This window comes from Phalangium opilio, unplaced genomic scaffold (genome assembly GCF_054372755.1).
Source record: "Phalangium opilio isolate 3A_F unplaced genomic scaffold, DU_Popi_V2 ptg000329l_1, whole genome shotgun sequence".
In the NCBI taxonomy this organism is placed as follows: Eukaryota; Metazoa; Arthropoda; class Arachnida; order Opiliones; family Phalangiidae; genus Phalangium; species Phalangium opilio.
The window spans coordinates 3,387,201-3,408,867 of NW_028324226.1; the positions used below are offsets into that span (position 1 = coordinate 3,387,201).

Sequence of the window (21,667 nt, forward strand, 5' to 3'; positions counted from 1 at the left end):
TGGTTTAAATAACTTGATTTTCAGGAAGAAGCAATCACGTTCCCGCCAGAAAGTTCGTAATCAATTGATTGTATAATTTTTCAGATATTTTACTTATTTCCCTTCCCTGTAGATAGTAGTGACGTAATCAGATTTCTAGCATTGAGTTGAGAAAATTACCACTAGAGTGGCCTTTGCGTCATAGTAGCTAGGAGGATATAAGGGTGACCGGTGAGGGAGTCTTCGACTGCCCGATCTTAGAGCTCAGGACCTGGTTTCGGCGTCTCCGAGTTACCTTGGTTATGCGCATCACGTGACCACGCAAATCCAATTAAAAACTAGCGAGTTTTTCACGCTAGCTTAGGACTTTGAAGCAACGCCGCCTATATTACGTGTTGACTGCACTTGTAGTGATATTATTTTAATTTTATCGGGCGTTAACTCGACCCCCCCCCCCCCACAATCTTTAATCCATCTTAAACACTTATCTAGTAGAGTTTTTGGTGTAGGGAAAAGTAAAAAACCGTTACCTTTATCTAAGAACCATAATTTACTATTAATCAAAAATAAAATAACGATAAAAAACGGACCTCCTTCCACGGGACGGAGGGGTATGAAAGAAGAGGCGGGTCAGAGCGACAGAGGTTAAAAGGAATTACGTATTTTTCGCCTTCCCCGTCAGCAACGTCATCAAAACGTACTTTAAGTGAGCCTATAAGATAATTTAAACTTTTAATTACGTGTTGGAGGGAGGGGCTCTATACTAGGCTATGAGTCGGACTGAAGTAAATACTAACCTTCTCCATTCCTGCTTCTAAAATTAAATCTATCCCTGGTATAGTAATAAAATTAGTAACTTGAAAAATATGCTAAACATAAAGGAAAATATTACATTCACAATAGAGAATTACTAGATTTGAAAGTTGTATTCTAATCTAGGTGTAGATTCAGTTCGTAAAAGGGTCCCAAAAATTAATTTAAAAAATGAATTTCTTTATTTAGTTTGTGAAAAGAGGGGCGTGTTTAATTTTGATCCCTTATATGTTCTTTCAGTAACCATCTAAAGAGATGGGACCGTGGTTTGGACGTTTCTCATCATCCTCCCCCCCCCCCACATCCTCCTGCCGCCATCATAAAAGGTAAGACCATGGACTCGATTTACATATTCTCAACTCTGCATAAACTTTCTGTAGTAATACTTCTCAAGTAAGAAAAAGTACGTTAAAGTATTTTTAGCCACATCGTATGACGTACATCTACGGTGAGGCTCTTAGTTTGACCTGCCCTATTGTTGTTGCGCCCGTCGTGCCAGTATACCCACCTTTGGTTGTATAAAAGTTTTCGTTAGTCGTTGAAGGGAAAGTGAAAGGGAGAGAATTGTGGTTAGGTGATATTTTTCGTTCGTCTTCTTATGAAGGGAATTATGATAGTAAGGTTCATCTATATATTCTCTCCCTTTAAAATTCGTCTCACCCGTCGTCGCCGTCCACAATACGATTTCACGCTTTCAATACCGTTACCCTATTTCAACATTGAAAGAAATTGAGGGGAATTTATAATCTAGGCAAAGAAAATATATACTGATGTTATTTTTGGAATGGTCTTAAGGCACTGGGATATTACAATTATTGAGTCTTGAGTGGAAACCCCCATACCTATAGCGTTGCCTCTGTACCACCACCTACGGCACCGTAGTCCTCTCAGCATCCTCAGCGGTTAGGTAGGGTCGTACCGTACGAAATTGTAAAGGACGCTCCCTCTATCTTAAAAATAGAAGCTAGTTCTCGTACATATAAAATGGCGCTACGCGGCAGCACTTGGCAATCGCCTACCGAAGGGTAGGGGCGTGCGCGAGGTACGCTGGGAGAGATACGGTGCCGCAGGTCGCCCTGCATCCTAGGAGGATGGAACTCGTTCCATCCTCCTAGGTTTTACCGAATTCTTTCTCTTTCAAACGCTTCTGGCCATAAGTTCATGTTAGAAATTTTTAAGATGCGATAAGTATGCGTAGGCATAAGTTGTAAATTAAAAGTTTCTGTACGTGTATTAATTGAACGTTAAAGGGGCTGGCCGGAGCTGTTGGAGTGAAGAGGGGGGGTCAAACTGTTGGTTATCATATTGCTTACCCGCCCACCGCGACGGTGGCGCCATTCCTTATGGCCAAAGAACTGGGTGTTTTCCCCCTGAACTAAGGGCAGTCTCCCCCCAACAGCGCCGGTGAGCCCCTTTAAGTACGTAATCATTTTAGCACTGTTAAAGGTAACTCGATCATTGAGGAGATAATCACTAAAACTTTCTGTTATTCTATTAAGGGTTACTTGTGTGTAATCGGTTTAACATTGTTAAAGCTAAAACCTCGTTTTTATAATGGCCTTACGGGTAATCATTTTAGCAATGTTAAGGGTAGCGCATCGAGGGGCTACTAACTCAAGTTTTCTCTTGCCGTCGCACTATTACAATTATAACATAAATTTATTGAAGTAAGGATTACTGGTAATCATTTTAGCACAGTTAAAAGTAGCGCACCGAGGGGCTATTCACGTAAATTTTATGTACGCCTGTTAAGTACGGTACGATGTGGCTACTATTATGAGCCCAGCCCTTGGCCCATCTTGTTTAACTTTTATTTTTTAGAAATTTTGTTTTATCAAATCTTTCGTGTTCAAGCATTATTATTTGCCGGTTCAAGCAAATTAATGAATATTTCTGTTTAGTTCTATCATGGAAGAACTAATTTATATATAACTTCTATATATATATATATATAAAGTCCTGACTGACAGACTGACTGATAATCAACGCCCAGCCCAAACCGCTTGCCCTAGAAGGCTGAAAATTTGCAGGAACGTTACTCATAAGTAGTAGGCGCGTACTAAGAAATGTTTTTCCAATCCGCCGCCATCTTAATAAATGGCGCCCCGAAATGTAAAAAATCTTCTCTATGCAACAAAGTCCGCGCGTTTCAACCGATTTCGCAAATATTTAGTACACTGGTTTCCTTTAACTTATAGACGGGCTGAATGGTCTTTCGGGTTCGATTTGTGGCCATCTTTTTAAATGGCAGCCAGAAATTTAAAAACCCTTCTTTATGGAATAATGTCCGCATGAAAAGTAATAAAAATGTCCCGACGGGCTGACGGGCAACGCCGAGTGCTTTCGCTCCTAGGGTGTTACAAAAATATTAGTCATCAGTAAAATCTACCCATTGTTTATATCATTTTGATGGAAGTTCTTATTACACGCGAGCGACGCCGCGGGTAACAGCTAGTTTATTATAATTACAGATGTTCGGTATTGATTCAAACGTTCCTGGCAATTCCGGCGTTACTCTATTCCTTGCCGCCATAATGGTATTTCTTTCTAAGCTATAAATGTTTATGTTTTGAGGCTTACCAAGTATACGAGGAGTCCGACTATACCAAAAAAAAGCGTACGGAATTTCGGGATTTCTTCTTGATTTCGCCTAAGATTTCGGAATTTCCTCTTTGATTTCGTAATTTATTGATTACTTCAAAGATTTCATGAGAAGCGTACGGGATTTCGTGTAAATGTCGGACCCCTCGACAATGTATAATTTAATAGTGAGATTGAAGTAGTTTATAGTGTCACCGAGGGGCTAAACACTCGCGCTGTCGCGCATTCTGTCCTAAGTGTAGAAAAGCGCTACTTGGGAGAGCTAATATATTTAAATCCCTCCACCGGACTGAAACAATGGTTGGGTAGTTATTTTTGTTTATTAATTGGTCTTAGTTCCGAGGTAATTATTTAGCAACTCTGGGTTATCTAAACAAATAGTTTAATACGAAGTTATAACAAGACGACCCAAGGGCTGGGCTCGTAAGAGTAGCCACATCGTACCTCGATGCGCATCTTTTAACAGTGTTGAAACATGGTACCCGTAAAGAAAATCAGATACTCCAACATAAAATTAGAACCCTTAATCCTTATTTCAATAAATTTACTTACGTTATAAGTGAATATCCGGGGCCACAAGCTAGTACTTTCTTTAAAAACTCTTCTCGATTTGTGGAGAAATAGACGTGTTTTGGGAACGTTCCCCTTTCGCTAGCTCGAGATAATAGTAACGAAAATGCACCTTCGTATTTGTAAAACAAGCTTTGTTAATCTGTAATCCTGGAGAGCTTCTAAGGGTTGGTCGCTTTAGAAATTGAAAGCTCAAGGTTTTTACTTCCGTTATTTTTGTATTCAAGGTTGGGTGGGTTTTTATCTTTTTACTATTGTTCACTCGCACTTACATATTTCTTTTATACGCTTAATCTATACATGGTTAATAATATTTATGCAATTTTAATTTTAACAATTAACTTATTCCATAAAAACGCGCAAATAACTTTCCTAATTTTTCAACACTCAGTGACTTTACGCGCTTCCTATCTGGACGCAAAAGCGTAATGCTACGTTTTGCCACCAAATACCCTGGTTTTCCATCCTAACAACCTCGTTTTCCACCGTAGGATATTAGCGTGGGAAAACAGTGGAAATTCTAAGCCGATTAAAATTTGTTAATAATAGAAATTTTCTTATTATTTTCAGTACCTGGACTCAACACTCGGAAGTTACGCGTTTATAAAAATATTCTTATTATTTTCATTATTAATCTTTTTAATAAAATCTAATGTATCAATGAAATATGCTTCAAAATAAAAACTCGCATTAATATTTATAAAATATTATTTGATAAAATTATTTCTATTTATAAGCTTATTAATTATATTATAGTTATGGCGCCAAATAATAAAAAGAATAAAAGACTTTAACCAAAGTTATAAAAATGATTACCACATTTTTGAAAAGTATTTTAATTACAAATTTTTATTATATCCGAATGTATCAAATGGAATAGATTTCGAAATAAAATATTGAATTAATATTTATAAGTCTGCCTGATAAATTTATTTTTACTTGTAAGCTTACTAATTATATTTAGTGACTAAGGTATAGAAACTCGCTTCATACCTCTGAATTAGAGTATGAATAAAGTGCTTACTCAACATAGTAGAGCCGTCAGTCGAGTATGAATATTTTGAATACAGTTTCAAAGTTATAATGAACGATTTTATTCGAAGTGAGTTGCACTGAAGCGTGTCGTAGCAGCCACGTAAAACAAACAAACTAATGCTTTAACTAGTGCTGGTTACATAACTGTGTGTTTGCTTATGTGTGTGGTAGTGAACGGATTAAAGGTTGCGTCTGGATTACGAGTAATTATCGAGGGGCTACTCACTAAAAACTCGTTAGTGGTTTTAAACGGGATAGGGATTTGGGGTTACTTAGGGGCTATGGGTTATTATTATTATTAATATTAACGGATAATTATGCATTAACACATTTGCCACTAGGGGCGCTGTATACGTAGTTACGTATTTACTGACATCTAAAACATGATAAAATTCTGATAGACATTCGTGTAAGCAATAGATAGTTCATAAATTGGCGCTAGGGGCGCTGTATGCGTAGTTACGTATTTACTGACATCTAAAACATGATAAAATTCTGCTAGACATTCGTGTAAGCAATAGATAGTTCATAAATTGCCGCTAGGGGCGCTGTGTACGTAGTTACGTATTTACTGACATCTAAAGCATGGTAAATTTTTGCTATGACGTCATATCCGGTGACGTGGCCAACGACGTAATATCCGGTGACGTGACCAATGACGTCAAATCCGATGACGTGATCAATGACGTCATATCCGGTGACGTGTCATGACGTCATATCCGGTGACGTGTCATGACGTCATATCCGGTGACGTCACCTATGACGTCATATCCGGTGACGTCAGCTATGACGTCAACGAGGTAATTAACTTGTGACGTTACGACAGATGTTAATGGTAATAGGTAATGATTGTCCATTCAGTTAGGCCTAGCTTTCATTCATTTAGGCCTAGCTTTCATTCATTTAGGCCTAGCGCTCATTCATATAGGCCTAGCAGTGTTCAGCTATTTGGATTTCGTGCCCGGGATAGTGCGCAACCGAGTCCGCGCATAGGAGCTTTTAGCGCCCCCCGACGTTGGAAATTTACTTAGTTGGAAGTTACTCGACAGCCGGCTCATTCGTTGCCTGGAAGCGGTCGAGGAAAGTCGCTTGGAAAAACCTTTCTCGCTCAGCTGATCATTGCGGGTCAGCCGGTTCACTCGTTCCCTGGAAGCCTGCAAAGGAGGTCGTGATCCCGCTTCTGATGTCGATTCTTGATCGTTCCGCCATTTCCCTGATCGTTTTTGCCGAGGAAGAAAGCTGAATTCGACGCTCTTCAACTTACTTGGCCGCCATTGCTTCGCCTCGTGGTGCTTTAACAGTCCGTAAGCCTAACCTTTACAATAATCCAAACTCATCTAGCTCCCCTTAAATTATTTATTTTATTTCAAGTATTTAAATTAATTAGCTAGTGTTAAATGTCAGTGAATTTTATTTATTTATTAAAAATCAAGTAACATAAATAAAATTTTACAATGAGATGTTGGACAAGAGAGAATCCCTTAATAATTAGTTTAGGGGCTATAATTTAAAGATATTAAGCGGGGTACGTAATTAATTTAGAGATATCGCGACAGATTTTCGGAAATAAGTCCCGCCGAACACGAGGACCGTTGCCCTAAGCCTAATCACATTTAAACTCTAGTTATTTACGGGGTCTATCTGTGGGAATAGTTTAAAATTAAATATAGAGCAGGGGTTTAACTAAAATTAATTTAGGGGCTATAATTTAGAGATATTAAACGGGGTATGTAATTAATTTAGAGCTAAAGCTACAGATATTCGGAAATCAAGTCCCGCCGAACACGAGGACCGTTGCCTTAAGCCTAATCACATTTAAACTCTAGTATTTTTACGGGGTCTATCTGTGGGAATAGTTTAAAATTAAATAAATAGCAGGGGTTTAACTAAAATTAATTTAGGGGCTATTATTAAATAATTTAGAGATAAAGCTAGAGATTTTTGGAAATCAAGTCCCGTAAAGATCATTTTAAGACACGAGGACCGTTGCCCCAAGCCTTGCCCAATTTCAACTTGAGTTTTTATCTATGGGTTCTACCTGTAGGAATAGTTTTAAATAAATAAATGGCAGGTTTAATAAAATTAGTTAACAAGATATTAGTTTAGGGGATGTTTTAAATTATTTTCTATTCAATTTTGGGAAATAATTAGTTAGCCAGAATAGTAGTCGAGTCTTTCTTTAATTTAGGGTGGCAATTAGTTGCTGTAGTTAGTTCGTCTCGGTTTATAAATTTGGTAGTCATTTTTTAAATTAAGGACAAGCTTTTCTTAAATTGTTTAAATCTACGAGATTACTTTGTTAGTAGGCAATAGTTAAATATGTGTTATTAATATGTTTCAATTTATAGATGTGGATGATTTTCTTGGATTTTTCTGTCGCTGGGCATTCCAAGACGTATCCTTCCAGATGACTTTGTTCCGATTGACGCAAGACTAAGCTGTTCTGGACTCCCTATGTATCATTCCTGATGACTCGCTTTGTTGGATTCACGTTACACGATGTCTTCCGGACTTGCTCTTTCTCTCAGCGCTGACTTAAAGATATGGAGGAAATCATCGAAGCTAGAAGAGACCAAATACATCTTTTTTACTTGAAAATTTTTCATGTAACCACTTAACTTAATTTTTTTCGTGAAAATTTTATTTGTAACTACTTATTATTTTTTTTCGCGTCCAAACTTTAACTTACAAACCTCTTTAATATTTTTTTTGTTCGAAATTTTTGTAAACACTTTGGTTTTTTCGTATTTTATTGAATAAATTTTGCTTTAAACCTCGTTCTTTCTTTTCTTGAATTTTTAATATACTAGACTTGGTTTCGATTTTTTAGCCTCTGGACTTAGGGGGATATTTTTAGGCCCCTTTTTAAGCTTTTAACTAATTAAATAAAACAAAAAACACTACAAAAAAAATTTATTATATAAAAAAAATATTTTTTTAATAAAAAAAATGTAAAATTTATAAAAAAATTATTAAAAATACAAAAAAAGCACGCAAAAAAAGTCAAAAAAATGATTATAAGTCCAGCGCTTGTTTTTTTCGTTCCATCCGTAGTATCGAAACTTTAAGCTATACTTACTGGACCACCCCCCACGTAAGCCTTGCGGGCCCAATTTAAATTTAACAAGTCCCCTGTTTAACTCGGGAATTATTAAATTTAAACTAAGGCCCGCTGTGGAGCCCCCAAAACCAGGAAACTTCGTCCTTAGCATGGGATTTCCAATGAAAGTCCACTCGCAGACGTCCACTTCTTCCTGCGCAAGAAAAATTCGAATTAATAATTGGAAAAAGGCACACGAATAACTTGAAATTAATTACCTTAATATGAAAATCCATTTGAAAATTCTTGCATGATGTAACGCAAAATGCTCAGGCATAAAACAAATACTATTATTTGACATTAAATGGCAAACTCCTAACGTTAAACTAAATACCTTAGCATGGGGAAGTAAAATAACGCTAAGCCTCGCCTTAAACCCGCTTAAAATCGTGTTTACTTTTAAGGGACAAAGCGTATAAGCAACCTTCTACCTTAAACCTAAATCAGAAATTTATTTCGATCCTACAAAACTGCCTCAACGAGTTGCCAAACGCTTTTCCCCTAAAAATATTTAGAATTAAAACCATAAACTAGATGCCTTAATACCGCAAAGGGAATCTCACCCTTAAAATCCTGATTACGCGTTCATTATTCTTAAAAGGGAGGGCTAGGACCAGTGAGCACCTATTCCATATTTCAGCATTTTATTTATGTCCTGACGAAAAGAAAAATCCCTAAAAAGAACAGGACACAAGCGCTTTCCTTCTAAGAATAAATAGAATAATAAATAATAAACTAAATAGCCCAATAATTGCCTACAATATTTGACAGGCTGTCGAAATAGTCTTTTTGCTAATGAGATTCCCTTTAAACGGATAAAATCAAAGTGTAGATCTGAATTGAGAATGGAATTGTCCCGTTAATATCGCTACAATTACTATTAATAAGATTTAATTACTTGACTGAGAGCCTAAAATGTCTAAATTGTTTTCCTAGTGAGATTCAGTTTCAACGGATAAAATCATCAAAGTGTAGACCCGAATTAAGAAGGGGGGATTGTAATGGGGCTTGCCATTTTTTGTCAAATAAATAGTAATTGATTCTAGAATGCAACAGAAATTCCTCCTTTGGAAACGGATGATAGCTCAAATAAAATCTGTTCAATTCAAACGATACAAATTAAAATCATCTTAAATGGCCCAAGTATGTTAGGGGTTAATCGAATCCGATTTATTAATCGGATCATTAACCCCTATTACAGCATTCACCCAATCTGTGACCGGCAAAAAGCTATCCTCATGTATTGGGAAACTAACAATTCAAACTAAACAAAAATAATTCCTTCCAGAATCAACGCAAATTGCTCATTTGCTATCAGATAATAACAAAACATAAATCTGTTCAATTCAAATGGCTGCTCAAGTCAAAACTGATTTGAAATTAAGAATCTACCGAGCAACATTGGCTCGTCCAAAATAATAATTATCTAAGCTTTGTCTACGAAGGGGGGCTTATTTACAGGTGGGTCCCGTTTACAATGCATAGAGGGGTGCAGGGGGCTAGCCCCGTCTGCCCCACAGCTAACCTACAGCGCCCACTATACTAACTATTACCGTTAACCTTGGCAAGTTTTGATGGAATCATCAGGAACTATTTCTAAAATCTAGTAAATCAAAACCCAATTATAACACGGCCTAGCCAAAGACCTGTTCAATGGGAAACTACCTATTCAATGTAACAAAATAATTCAAGTATTGTTTGTTAATCACGATAATAAAGTTTGAAGAGACAAGTGGCTGTAACCAACTGATGTTGAAAAATTAAATAAGTCTCAGACATAAACTGACAAAAAAAGAAGAGCCTTTGCCACCGTCTCTCAGCATCCGAAATTATTCAATTATTAAAATGACCAACAAACAGGATTTACCCCGAGAAGAAATTGGCCCTAACCGCAACTATACGTAAAGATAAGGATGCAAACATTTGAAACAAATTCAAATAGCTTCCAAAATGATCGAGATAGTTTCTGATTACCTCTACAATAAAACTCATCCAAGGCTTACCCAATTTAATAGCAAACTATCAATTTCCACTTCAAGAAGTTCAAGGTCAAGGTCAAAAACCTCATAATCACTTTGCCACCCCTTAACTTAGGCCTTGCCGGTCCGAGTCCGACTGGCAACTTAAGACGATAGCGTCGTTTTTCAAAGACTTTCAACGCCTTATTTTAATGTTAATTAATTAACGTACCTTTCTACTTATAATACGATTATAAATTATAATAAAAAGCTTAATAATTTACCAAATCCAGGCTATTTTCGCTCTTTCTTCATGGGTTTTTCCTTCCTTCCGTCTTACGGTGACACACGAGGGGCGATAAAAGCAGACGACACGTATTGGGGTCATTTGAACCATGGAGGAAGTATACTGTAATCGTTGCTCCATTTTATTTACAATGGTCACTCCGGTTATACACCAAAAAGACCCGCTCTTGTATCGCCATGCTAAAAATATTCTAATTACCTTAATTTTCATTAGATTTCAAGATCACGCACCTTTTAGCGCGTTCAGTTCTCTCATTAAAGTAGTTAAACTAACGATGTTTCACATTTTAATAGATTTTTACGATGGTTTTCATTGGGCTTGCTTCAATTCAAGCTCCTTTCTTCTACACTCTACAGCTCGTGTAGATTGATCGAGTGGGCTATAGTAATTGGCGGAACTTTCAAGTTTTTCAAGTAAGATTGATTGAAAAGGAGGGGTTGTGTCCATATCCAGCGCCATAGTCAGGGCCGGAAATTAAAAATTAATTCTTATAGGACACGTGTCCAGTGACCCACCTTTGATAGGGAAATTTAGAGGTCAATGTTGTCAACTGGAGTCTGCAAAAATAGTGTCGCATCTGCAGACTCAAGCTATCATTTTATTGGACAATGTCAAGTGTCCCGCGCTTATTTCCGGCCCTGGGAAAGGCACTATAAAGACTATATTACATAGACTAACTAAAATAACTTAAGTATTGGGCCTAAATGATATACAAACCCCTATTAACTGTAATTATTTACCTCAATTTCTTTTTTAGACTAAAATTCGACCTGTTTTCAGTCTCAATTCCCTTAAAAAACCGGAAAAAATGCAATGCTTTTTCAATGGGAAGCTAACCCTAAAAAGGGTGATTTTTCCTTTTAATATAACAATGGAATCTGGAATATAATGATTCCTTGTGTCGTCTCTACACTTTATGGTAATATTACTTTTTCACTAATTTTACTGCTATTTGTGGTGAAAAAAACGATACAATATATTGTTATAGGAGTAACTATACGAAGGTCATAAAAGAAATTACGATTCTTCACCGCAAATAGCAGTAAAATTAGTGAAAAATAATAATAATACGGATTCCTTGTGTCGTCTCTACACTTTTTGTAACTGTTATTTTTTTCACTAATTTTACTGCTATTTGCGGTGAAAAACGATACAATATATTGTTATAGGAGTAACTATACGAAGGTCATAAAAATTTACGATTCTTCTCCGCAAATAGCAGTAAAATTACTGAAAAGTAATATTACCATAAAGTGTAGAGACGACACAAGGAATCCTTATATTCCAGATTCCATTGTTATATTAAACGAAAAAATCACCCTTTTTAGGGTTAGCTTCCCATTGAAAAAGCATTGCATTTTTTCCGGTTTCTTTTAAGGGAAATGAGACTGAAAACAGGTCGAATTTTAGTCTAAAAAAGAAATTGAGGTAAATAATTACAGTTAATGAAGGTTTGTATATCATTTAGGCCAATGCTTAAGTTATTTTAGTTAGTCTATGTAATATAGTCGGCCTTGCTTATTCTCACCAATTTAGAATGGGACCAGTAACAAAATAATTAATGCAAGGAACGCTGGTCCCAAGGACCAGTTTAATAATTCCAACATGAGCGGTCACTGGTCCCGAGGACCACTAATACCGTTTTCCTTAGGGTCCTCGCGGAGCGCTCCCAAGGAGCAATAAAAATGGTAGTAGTAGTTTCCAGCTTCGTTAAAGACTGTTTTTGAAGAATAGGATCTCCTAGTTTTATTCCTCCATGGGAGCGCTCCGCGAGGACACAAAGGAAAACGCTATTACAAAATCCACCTTATTTCCAACCCTGGTGGTGACGTAATCAGATTTCTAGTCGTCTGCTTAACGTTGATTTGACACTGGTATCAACATTCAACAAAACACTTTGAACAACAACTCAATAATAATTCTATTTTTATGTTAAATATATGGTTTTAAACGAAAATAATAAGATATTGATTTTAAACTTGGTAAGTTTGTCTATAAATTTAAATTTTATTCCAATGAGAAGCATCTATAGCTACAAAATTTGTCAAGTTGTGTTAAGCCTTTGCACTTCAAGGCTGGCATTGTCACTGTGCAGTATAGTAATTAAAATATTTTATTGCGGCAAACATTAGATAATCTCAGCAATTGTAATTTTGGCTTGGATATTCGTAATTTCATCTGGTGTAAAAGTCTCCTTACGTTATATTAACTGATAATCATGTCAGCGAAAGAAACTGAAGCCACAATGATTCAGGAAAAGTTGAAGGAGTTGTATCATCTCATAAACCAGTGTCAAGTTCGTCATTTATTTATATTAGTTACATTTAATTTTCCAATAAATGGCAAGATAACAACTCATTTATAGGAAGAAAGAAATCGAAGTGAACATAACTTGACAAACATAGCCAAAACCCACGAGCGTATGCAGCTGGAACAAAAACTATCTCCTTATTACAAAACAAAGCTTCGTGGCTTATATAAAACTGCCATGCAGGATGCTGATAGTGAGTCTGAACTTCTTCGTAAAAGTCTCGATGTTCTTGCTGATATCAGGGCCATAAAGAATGAAAGGAGGATTGCGGCTAAAAATTCTGGTTGGTATGCCTTTGAAATAGGAATTGCTAACCAGAAATTGATCTTATAAAGATCTTATCGCTGTTCATCTTTAGACCGGCCAAAAGAAACTATCCGTAGAGGAGCTTTGATGAAGATGTTGCAACAGAATGCCCTTACTCTTCCCCTCTTCATTTCAGCCAAACTTGATGAAAAACCTCCACCTTTATGCGGTGCTATTCCAGCTGAAAATAATTACGTTGCCAAGTCTGGAGATATGGTTGCTGCTTTGGTAAAAGGTCCTGACGATGATGAAAATTGGATCTTAGCTGAAGTCATTCATTATAATCACAATGCTGGGAAATATGAAGTTGATGACATTGATGAAGAACAGAAAGAACGGCACATTTTAAGCAGACGAAGGGTTGTACCCCTTCCATTAATGAGAGCCAACCCTGAAACAGATCCAGAGGCTTTGTTTGGCAAAGAAACTTTAGTTTGGGCTCTTTATCCCCAAACTACTTGTTTTTACAGAGCCGTGGTTCATGAACCACCCATAAATGCTCAGGATGAGTATCAAGTATTATTTGAAGATCCATCTTACGCTGATGGCTTTTCACCTCCGTTAAGTGTAGCACAGAGATATGTTATTCAATGTAAAGAAACACGCAAAAAATAAAGATTTTCTTTTATGGTTTCTGAGAAATTACTAAATAATATACACGACTAAACTCAATATTTTTATTTTTACAGTAAATAATTCCAATTTTTTATTGTTATTTTTGCCCAACATTTGAAACAAAGTAAATTGGCAACCTAATTTGCAGCACTAATAAATCAAAACACGTTTAATCTAAGAAAACTTTTCGTGACTTGAATCCTTGGTCATAATAATCCTGAGGATTAACTCTTGTTCTTGGAGGATTGGGATATCCTGGATCACCCTGTTTATGAAAATAAACAATGCTCAAATAGTATTTGATTATAAAAAAAGTTAAAAAACAAATTTAGTTATCAATTACTGGTAGACAAGGCCTGCTACTCGAGTACTTCCTCCAATAATGAGCTTTAGTCCAATCCTAACATATTTAAATTTAGTAATTGTTCATTAACAATTACTTTTGAAGGAAATATAACACCGATAAAGTGGGCATTTGGCACTAATTATTAGTTTAAAGGTCATGCCATGGATGAAGAATGCGCGTGAGGAAATTTGTTTTCACTCTACAGGATAGGCAACTCCCTATCTCGGGCGACAAAATATTCTGTATACACTCTGTTACAACATCGGTTGTCAGCACGCGTAAAGCTAGGTCTCTATGTAATCTAGCCTTGCGCGTGCTGACAAGAGACAAAAAACTTCAGGATATTTTAAACTGATATTAAATCCCGAAGATCCTGAAGTTTTTTGTCTCTTGTCAGCACGCGCAAGGCTAGATTACATAGAGACCTAGCTTTGCGCGTGCTGACAACCGATGTTGTAACAGAGTATATACAGAATATTCTGTCGTTCGAGATAGGGAGTTGCCGATCCTATAGCGTGAAAACCAATTTCCCCACGCGCATTCTTTATCCATGGTCATGCCTTGGGCGTTATATTCCCTTCAAATTAATAATATTTACATTTTGATTGTATTTCATGTAATAAGCTCCCATATAGATAACCATGACTGTCATCATTATCTTGGGAGTCATGTAACGAATGTAGGCAGCTGGTAACTCTCCCTGTAAATATCAAGACTACGATGGAAACTAAACGAGTTTGGCAATTTTTATTTAAATACTAGACCATTACTTACGACGATGGGTGTGATTTTAGCTTTAATAACATCCCAAGGTTTGCGGTACGCGCGTCGAATAGGGTTGGTGATCTCCAAGTATAATTCTGGGACGGGCCTTGGCTCGTTATGGGATAAAACTTGATCTTTAAACCATTGTTTTCTCCAAGCGCGATCAGCGTCGGTAAATTCACCGCTCAATCTATCTCGAACATTTTTAAATCTACCTTCGATAGAAAAAACCTTAACTCCGCCAGAATCTGACTGAGTTGAAACGGGAAGTTTGAAATCGGGAACCTTGGTGACTTTGGAGTCCGCCATCTTTGTGGGGAAACTTGGGATGACCTCCTTTTAGGGGTCACGATTGCTGGCTTTGAGCTAACTGCCAAGTTGAGTTGTCGAATTCTTGGTTTATATAGGATTTGCGACAGACGAACTTGATCAAATTGACGAGGTGTTTCTAATGTAGTAGGAGTTAAACACGTTATCAAGTTAAGTTGTCGTTATAAAAGAGTATCGTTTTTCTTGCGACATTTATTTATTGCAATGTGTAGAATTGAATACGCGAAAATTTAATGGGGAATTTTAATTTTCGATTGATGTGTCCTCTTAGGGGTCACGATTGCTGGCTTTGAGGTAACTGCCATGTTGAGTTGTCGAATGCTTGGTTTATATAGGCTTTGCGTCAGACGAACTTGATCAAATTGACGAGGTATTTCTTCTGTAGTAGGAGTTAAACACGTCATCAAGTTAAGTTGTCGTTATAAAAGAGTACAACATTTATTTATTGCAATGTGTAGAATTGAATACGCGAACATTTAATGGGGAATTTTAATTTTCGATTGATTGATGTCAATTAAAAAATTAAAAATACTGACTAATTTTGCCGAGACTTGAACAACATGGGGCATAGAAAACTTTTCCTTTATTAGCCTTATTATTTTACAATATAATAAATGTTTACATTGTCTTAACCACCACAACTTTTCTTTCTAATCTTTACGTGTACAATTTTTTTACTGGCTTACACATAATTACTTCAATTCAATTAAAATTAATTAATTTGTTTTACTCATTATAGACATTTAAGGAAAAAGTTAGCTCCAGTTTCTTTTGAGGCATTTGGTAAAAATGTAATACAAGGGAAAACATTTTTTTTTTCCTAGTTAACATTTTGCATAAATTAATAATTTAAATAATTTTCATTAGACTTGATTTGAATTTTTATCAGTAGAAATCCTTAAAATTTATTTTAAACTCCCAATTTTTATTCTTGTGATAATTACGGGAGTCTTAATTACATCACTGGGAATGTAAGGATTTTATTGTTCTAATGAAATGATTCTTCTATTTATTTATTTTTTAGAACTAAAATGGTAGAAACATTTATTACAAAGTTGACATTGATATTAGAGAAGAAATTTAATTTTCAAAACAAATCCTATACTGTAGGTGAAATAATAATCAGTGCCAAAAAAATTGATTTATTTTTTTTTCTTTTTTAATTGGCAATCTAATTACTAATCTAAAGCCAAAATTATTCTACACATTTGTCAAATTAATCCGCGGAGTTTTTTATATTCCTCGAGGTTTAAAGATCTTCTAGGAACATTGTCCCTGACAGCTGTAGAAGCTCGAACGGCAGTGGCATTTGAATTGTTGACTGATACGTTGAGTTCAATCTTGATGTCAAAATCATGAGCTAAAAACAAGTCATCTTCGACTCTCTTGGTAGTTACTGGTTTCTTCTCTTGTTCCTTGTCCGCGTCTTTATCATTTTCAGGCCCTTGGCCTTCTACCGTTGTTTTAGGGTCAACAACTTCCCCAGCTTTCTGTTGAGCCAACCTCTTTAACAACTCCTGGGTATTTAGTTGTTCTCTAGTTTTTGTGACTAACATGGGGGCGCATTTTCTCCTGGTGAAGGGATCATCCCCCTTTTCCTTATTCAATTTTGCTTCCTCCAATATAGCCTTTTCCGAATCTTCAATATTTCTCTGTCTATTACGTTCATTGATGTAACTAATAGCGCTAATGCTGCTGGTTCTCAGTTTATCTAGTTCTTTGGCTCTTTCTTCCAAGTTTTCCAACTCTATAATGATATTTTTCTTTCCATCCTCATCACCGAGTTGCTCAGCCATCTCTTTTTGTTTCAAGAGTTCCGTCTTTTTCATGGCATAGTTATAAGGATTCTTTTTGAAGCGTCCTTTCTCCTTGACAATGGTTTCAATGTCATCTTCCTTATATTCGTAATTTAGGGCATCTTGGATGTCTTTGAATTTCTTATTGACATCTTCTACTGTGGGTAAATTGATTCCGTCAATGCTCAGCACCTCCTTCCATTTTTGGAATTCACTCTCCACAAAATCTTGATTGGAAACAAATTCTAAGCGGAAAACGCGTTCTTGCTTTCCATGCCTAAGTCTCAATCCTTTATTTGTCCTCGTGTTTCCTAACTGATAAATTTTGGCAGTTTCAACTACTTCCATGATTTCAGCAACACGATATATGGGTCTGCCATTGTTAATACCAATTCCCACACGCACAAAGCATCCAATTGCAGTTTTTTCAAAAAATGGGGAGTGAACCCAACGTTCCAATTTGAATCTGGAGAGTCTGATTTTTGATATTTCTTCTTTAGAAGTAATGTAGATGGGTTTCTTAGGCGCGTCTTCGTCATCTTCATCTTCGCTTCTGGATTTGTAAGAAGCTTCACTCTTATTGTCCCTATCTGATCCGCTGCCGTCATCATCATCGTCATCAGAGTATATGTCACTAGCTTTGAGTTTCATCGTAGTTTGCTGACCATCAGAGCCTTCATCATCATCTATTTCTTTCTCAGGATCTTCTTGATCCGCTTTAGCTTGTTGCTGTTCAATTATTTTCTTCTTTTTCTCTCTTTCCGCTCTCAAGTCCTTGATGGCTTGGAATTTTTTGTCAGTCTTATCCTTTTTCTCTTCAATATTCCGCCTTCTTTCCTTGCTTCTTACACTAACAGTTTCCACTTTGGCGGGTTTAATTACGTCTTCTTTCTTGTTAGTTCGTTTTTGTTCTTTCTTCTTAGCCAATCTTAGTTTCTTTTCAATTTCAAATCTAGTTTTCAATACTTCTCGTTTTTCTATTCGATTGTATAATTCTTGTTCTCTTTCTTTTTCAGTCATTTGAGCCAATCTAGCTTTGTCTTCTTCATCACCCATGAGGTTTTCATCATAGCCATCGTTAAATTCTTCATCTTCCAATGAAGAACCATCACCGGAACTAGCTTCACTACCAGAATCTGAAACTTCACCCTCTTCTGGTTCTGAACTATTTTCATGGACATTTTCGCGTTCAATTGTAGGAGCTGGCTGCTTATTTGGTGGTGCAACGGGAGATGATTTTGCTTTGTTCTTTTTCTTATTTTGTTGGGCTTTGCCACCTACAGTCCAGTCATCGTCACTTTCAGAGGTTTCAGAATCAGAGTTGGCATTCTTGGACCTGGTGATCTCTTTCTCTGGAGACCCGTGGCTAGAATTATTGGATGCTGCTCCTCCCGCTGTTGAATTAGCTACGCTATTTTCACTGTTTTCTGTATCAGTTCTCTTGCGTTTTTTTGCCAGAGATAAGAGTTCTTCGTCCAGATCTTCACCACTTTCACTACCTGATTCGTCACTGGAGTCAATCAGAAGTCTATTTTTCTTTCTTTTCACCATGATTGGTAGACAAAGGCCTAAACAATTTTTGATTAATGGCATTGGTATTAATTCCCTGATTTACGAAACATTTTAAAACAAAATTTAAAATTAAGAGAGTTTCCATATTTACCTCTTAAAGGTCTTTCGAATCTGTATCTGCTTTTAAATAAATTTATTTAAGTTTCATAAGTTTTAATTTGAAGGCCGAATAACAAAAACACACCGTCGCCAATGCTAAAGTCACTGGACCCTCGCCTTGGCGCCCTTTATAACAAAATGGCGGCTGCGCTCAGTGCCCGTGCGGGGTGGGGGAGGGGGTGGAGTTAGAGGCGCAAAGCAGGGAGAAAAGAGGTACGATGGAGAAGAAATTATGATGGGCGATCCATAGACAAAGGAAGGTATTGCGATCTGCGGTAATGAAAGTCTCCCATTGTGCCTTGCGCACGCCAGGGGCCTCTACCCTTCGGTAGGCGATTGTTAAGTGCTGCCACGTAGCGCCGTTGTGTTTGTATGAGAACCTCTACCTGTACCCAAGTCCTCCCAGCATCCACAGGCAGGGTAGGGTACGGGATCGCAAAGGACGCCCCTTCTGTCTTAAAAATAGAAGCTAGTTCTCATTAAAATACAATGGTCCTACGCGGCAGCACTCAACAATCACCAAACCGAAGGCCAAAGGGCAGGGGGCCAGAGGCGCGCGAAAGGTGCACTGGAAGAGTTTGTGTCGCAGCTCGCCCCATTATCATTACCACTCCATCGTAGCTCTTTTCTTCCTTCTTCCATGATCCATCTGGAAAACCCCTAACGGACCGGGAGTCCGGGACCTTGAGCTAGCGTCGGGACTCAAACGTAAGGAGTCTCGGGAGTCGGGACTGAATCAAACTTTAAATCATGTGATTTGTTGGGAAGGAAGCATAGCCGGTCCGCTGTTTTACGCAAAAGTCTCGATTAGATTCTGGTTAAAGTATTTAATTGTTTTAATTGCGGTTTAATTTTATTTTCAAACTTCAAAATGGGAGTTTTAGCCTACACACAATATGTAGTTTACAGTACAACGCTAGCAATCATAACCTTTATTGGTAAGTGTTAAGCCTTGGTAATTTTTCACCCCCAGCAAAATAGGGCATTAATCCGCATTAGGTCATTATAATTTTAATTAAATCACCTGTAGGTTTGTATTACTGTTTAACTGGAAGAGGGCAGAGATTCGACTTTGCTTGGTAATATTTTTATTAACTGGTTAATTTTTGGTTTGGGCTAGTAAAAACGTTCAGCGTAATATTAGGTTTTTTGAGGGTGTCACTCCTTATATGTGGTGTGGAACTGGAATTGGTCTAGCTATCGCGTTTTCAGTGGTTGGGGCAGCCTTGTAAGTAAACGTTAAGAACTTAAGAACTCCCAGTATACAAATATATCGTTATATATGACTAAAAAATCGCTGCAGAGGTATTTACACTACTGGCTCCAGTATTGTGGGTGGTGGAGTTAAAGCACCTAGAATTAGGACCAAGAACTTGGTCAGTATCATTTTTTGCGAAGCTGTAGCCATTTATGGAATCATCATGGCCATTGTTTTGGTCAATCAGCTTGAAGTATGTTTTAAAAATATATATATATATATATTTTTGGCCCCTTACTAAAGAATAATATTATTACAATCAGAGTTACGATCCAGTAGAAATTGAGAGTAACGACAAATTAAAAGCCTCTAATTATTTGGCCGGTAAATATTTACATTGTTAGCTGTAAATGGTAGGCCTAGATTCTAAAAATGCAATGCAATTATGTTAAGGTTATATCATGTTTGCCGCTGGTCTGACTGTCGGTTTGAGTAACTTAGTTTGTGGTATTGCTGTTGGAATTGTTGGCTCTGGTGCAGCGTTGGCTGATGCCGCCAATCCAGTACTTTTTGTAAAGATTCTTATTGTTGAAATCTTTGCTAGTGCTATTGGTTTGTTTGGGCTCATTGTAGCCATCATTATGGTAAGTCTCCGTATTTCACAGGGTTCATACAAACCTGGAAAACACTCATGGAAAACCTGGAAAAATCAGGGAAATGAATAGTTGACAAAAACCTCAGGGAAATTTCGAATTTTTAGTAAAATTCAGGGAAATTTGCGTCAAACAGGGGCCGAGTAATTAAGCAAAATGTTCGTGAACATTCCCTCCATAGGATTAACATTACACTATACTTTGGAGGCACATAACTCTGGTTCTATTAGAGATACAGGGATGTCCTTTGAGTATGTTATAGTCCTCTTTATCCCCCATCTAACCATACTAAAAACGTACGGCTACGACAAACGGGGGCCGAGTAATTAAGCAAAATGTTTGTGAACATTCCCTCCATAGGATTAACATTACAGTACACTTTGGAGGCTCAAAACTCTGGTTATATTAGAGATACGGGGATATCCTTTGAGTATGTTATAGTCCTATTTGCCCCCCCCCCTCCTTCGTTAACATTTGCTCCATAGGAAACTCCATATGCGGGAAAAACCTGGAAAATTCAGGGAAATTTGTTTTCCAAAAGTTGTATGAACCCTGTAAAATTCATAACTAAACCCATTTAACTAGTATTAACTATAATTATTATTGTATTTAGACTGCTAAGGTAAAAATGGGTGGAAGCAACAGAGTTTAATCGGGAAATCCCTTTCAGTGTCAATGTTTATGTAACCTTATTGTTTTCGTATCAAAAAAAAAGTGACAAAACAACTTTAGTAGGAATTTCATCTAGTCACTCTTACTTGTAAATAAATAAATACAACTAAAGTATAGATTATATAATTGTCATCAATGTTAAGAGTGATATACTGATAAACTGATAGGCTAATTAATAATTATTCGGTAAATAATAATAAAACTATTAAACTCAGTGTTTAATCATAAGGTGACTTAATAATTAATATCATTGTTTTTAATTGAGGTTTAAATACTAGCACAATTATGGAGATATATTTGTGCCAGTCTATAATTATAAGTCAGGTGTAAATAATCGGACATTTTATTTATTATAATAAATTTTGAGAGAACTCTTTGGTCAAAAAAAATAAAACAATAAGCAAATGAGCATGGTAAATGCATTCCATAAATCTTAAATAGAAATTAATGATTCCTCGTTAAGTGTAATAATAAAAAAATAAATAATTGTAAGTAAAAGGATTGCTGCCTGGTATATTTTATTTTAGCAGTAATTTATTCAAAAAGACGTAAGATATTTAAATAATTTTTGAAAGTTGCCTACTAAATAGGGCTATCTTACTTTGTAGGCCTACTGTGACGTCACCTATAGAAGAAAAAAA

The 21,667-nt window shown here is 36.6% G+C and overlaps 4 protein-coding genes and 2 long non-coding RNA genes across 8 annotated transcripts; 3 read left to right on the forward strand and 3 right to left on the reverse strand.

The window, feature by feature from the left end:
- The first annotated feature begins 189 nt into the window (after window positions 1–189).
- Window positions 190–4,670, forward strand: LOC149610338 (uncharacterized). Its single transcript, XR_016376691.1, has 2 exons — window positions 190–1,118; window positions 4,534–4,670. It is a non-coding gene; the product is annotated as an uncharacterized LOC149610338 (long non-coding RNA).
- Window positions 4,671–6,393: 1,723 nt separating this feature from the next.
- Window positions 6,394–10,498, reverse strand: LOC149610339 (uncharacterized). 3 transcript variants are annotated; one of them, XR_016376689.1, is made up of 3 exons: window positions 10,341–10,498; window positions 8,317–10,259; window positions 6,394–8,252 (listed from the first exon to the last, which is right to left on the reverse strand). It is a non-coding gene; the product is annotated as an uncharacterized LOC149610339 (long non-coding RNA). The 3 variants fall into 3 exon arrangements; XR_016376687.1 differs by having other exon boundaries at window positions 6,394–7,560; window positions 8,078–8,252; window positions 8,317–10,498; XR_016376688.1 differs by having other exon boundaries at window positions 8,317–9,194; window positions 10,102–10,497.
- A 1,683-nt stretch (window positions 10,499–12,181) lies between these two features.
- On the forward strand, window positions 12,182–13,613 carry Sgf29 (SAGA-associated factor 29). Its single transcript, XM_089859216.1, has 4 exons — window positions 12,182–12,345; window positions 12,496–12,659; window positions 12,729–12,957; window positions 13,033–13,613. The coding sequence occupies exons 2-4, from the start codon at window positions 12,582–12,584 to the stop codon at window positions 13,593–13,595; spliced, it is 870 nt and encodes a 289-aa protein (XP_089715342.1). The 5' UTR covers window positions 12,182–12,345; window positions 12,496–12,581; the 3' UTR covers window positions 13,596–13,613.
- A 30-nt stretch (window positions 13,614–13,643) lies between these two features.
- ND-B17 (NADH dehydrogenase (ubiquinone) B17 subunit) lies at window positions 13,644–15,205 on the reverse strand. The gene is made up of 4 exons (XM_089859227.1): window positions 14,716–15,205; window positions 14,540–14,641; window positions 13,939–13,995; window positions 13,644–13,860 (listed from the first exon to the last, which is right to left on the reverse strand). Exons 1-4 carry the CDS (start codon window positions 15,013–15,015, stop codon window positions 13,765–13,767), a joined length of 555 nt encoding a protein of 184 aa, XP_089715353.1. The 5' UTR covers window positions 15,016–15,205; the 3' UTR covers window positions 13,644–13,764.
- Window positions 15,206–15,601: 396 nt separating this feature from the next.
- Rtf1 (RNA polymerase-associated protein Rtf1) lies at window positions 15,602–18,657 on the reverse strand. The gene is made up of 2 exons (XM_089859185.1): window positions 18,496–18,657; window positions 15,602–18,400 (listed from the first exon to the last, which is right to left on the reverse strand). The coding sequence occupies exon 2, from the start codon at window positions 18,381–18,383 to the stop codon at window positions 16,248–16,250; it is 2,136 nt and encodes a 711-aa protein (XP_089715311.1). The 5' UTR covers window positions 18,384–18,400; window positions 18,496–18,657; the 3' UTR covers window positions 15,602–16,247.
- Window positions 18,658–19,227: 570 nt separating this feature from the next.
- Window positions 19,228–21,527, forward strand: LOC149610343 (V-type proton ATPase 21 kDa proteolipid subunit c''-like). Its single transcript, XM_089859225.1, has 7 exons — window positions 19,228–19,441; window positions 19,534–19,582; window positions 19,648–19,731; window positions 19,807–19,954; window positions 20,025–20,085; window positions 20,155–20,345; window positions 20,968–21,527. Exons 1-7 carry the CDS (start codon window positions 19,375–19,377, stop codon window positions 21,004–21,006), a joined length of 639 nt encoding a protein of 212 aa, XP_089715351.1. The 5' UTR covers window positions 19,228–19,374; the 3' UTR covers window positions 21,007–21,527.
- The last annotated feature ends 140 nt before the right edge of the window (window positions 21,528–21,667 follow it).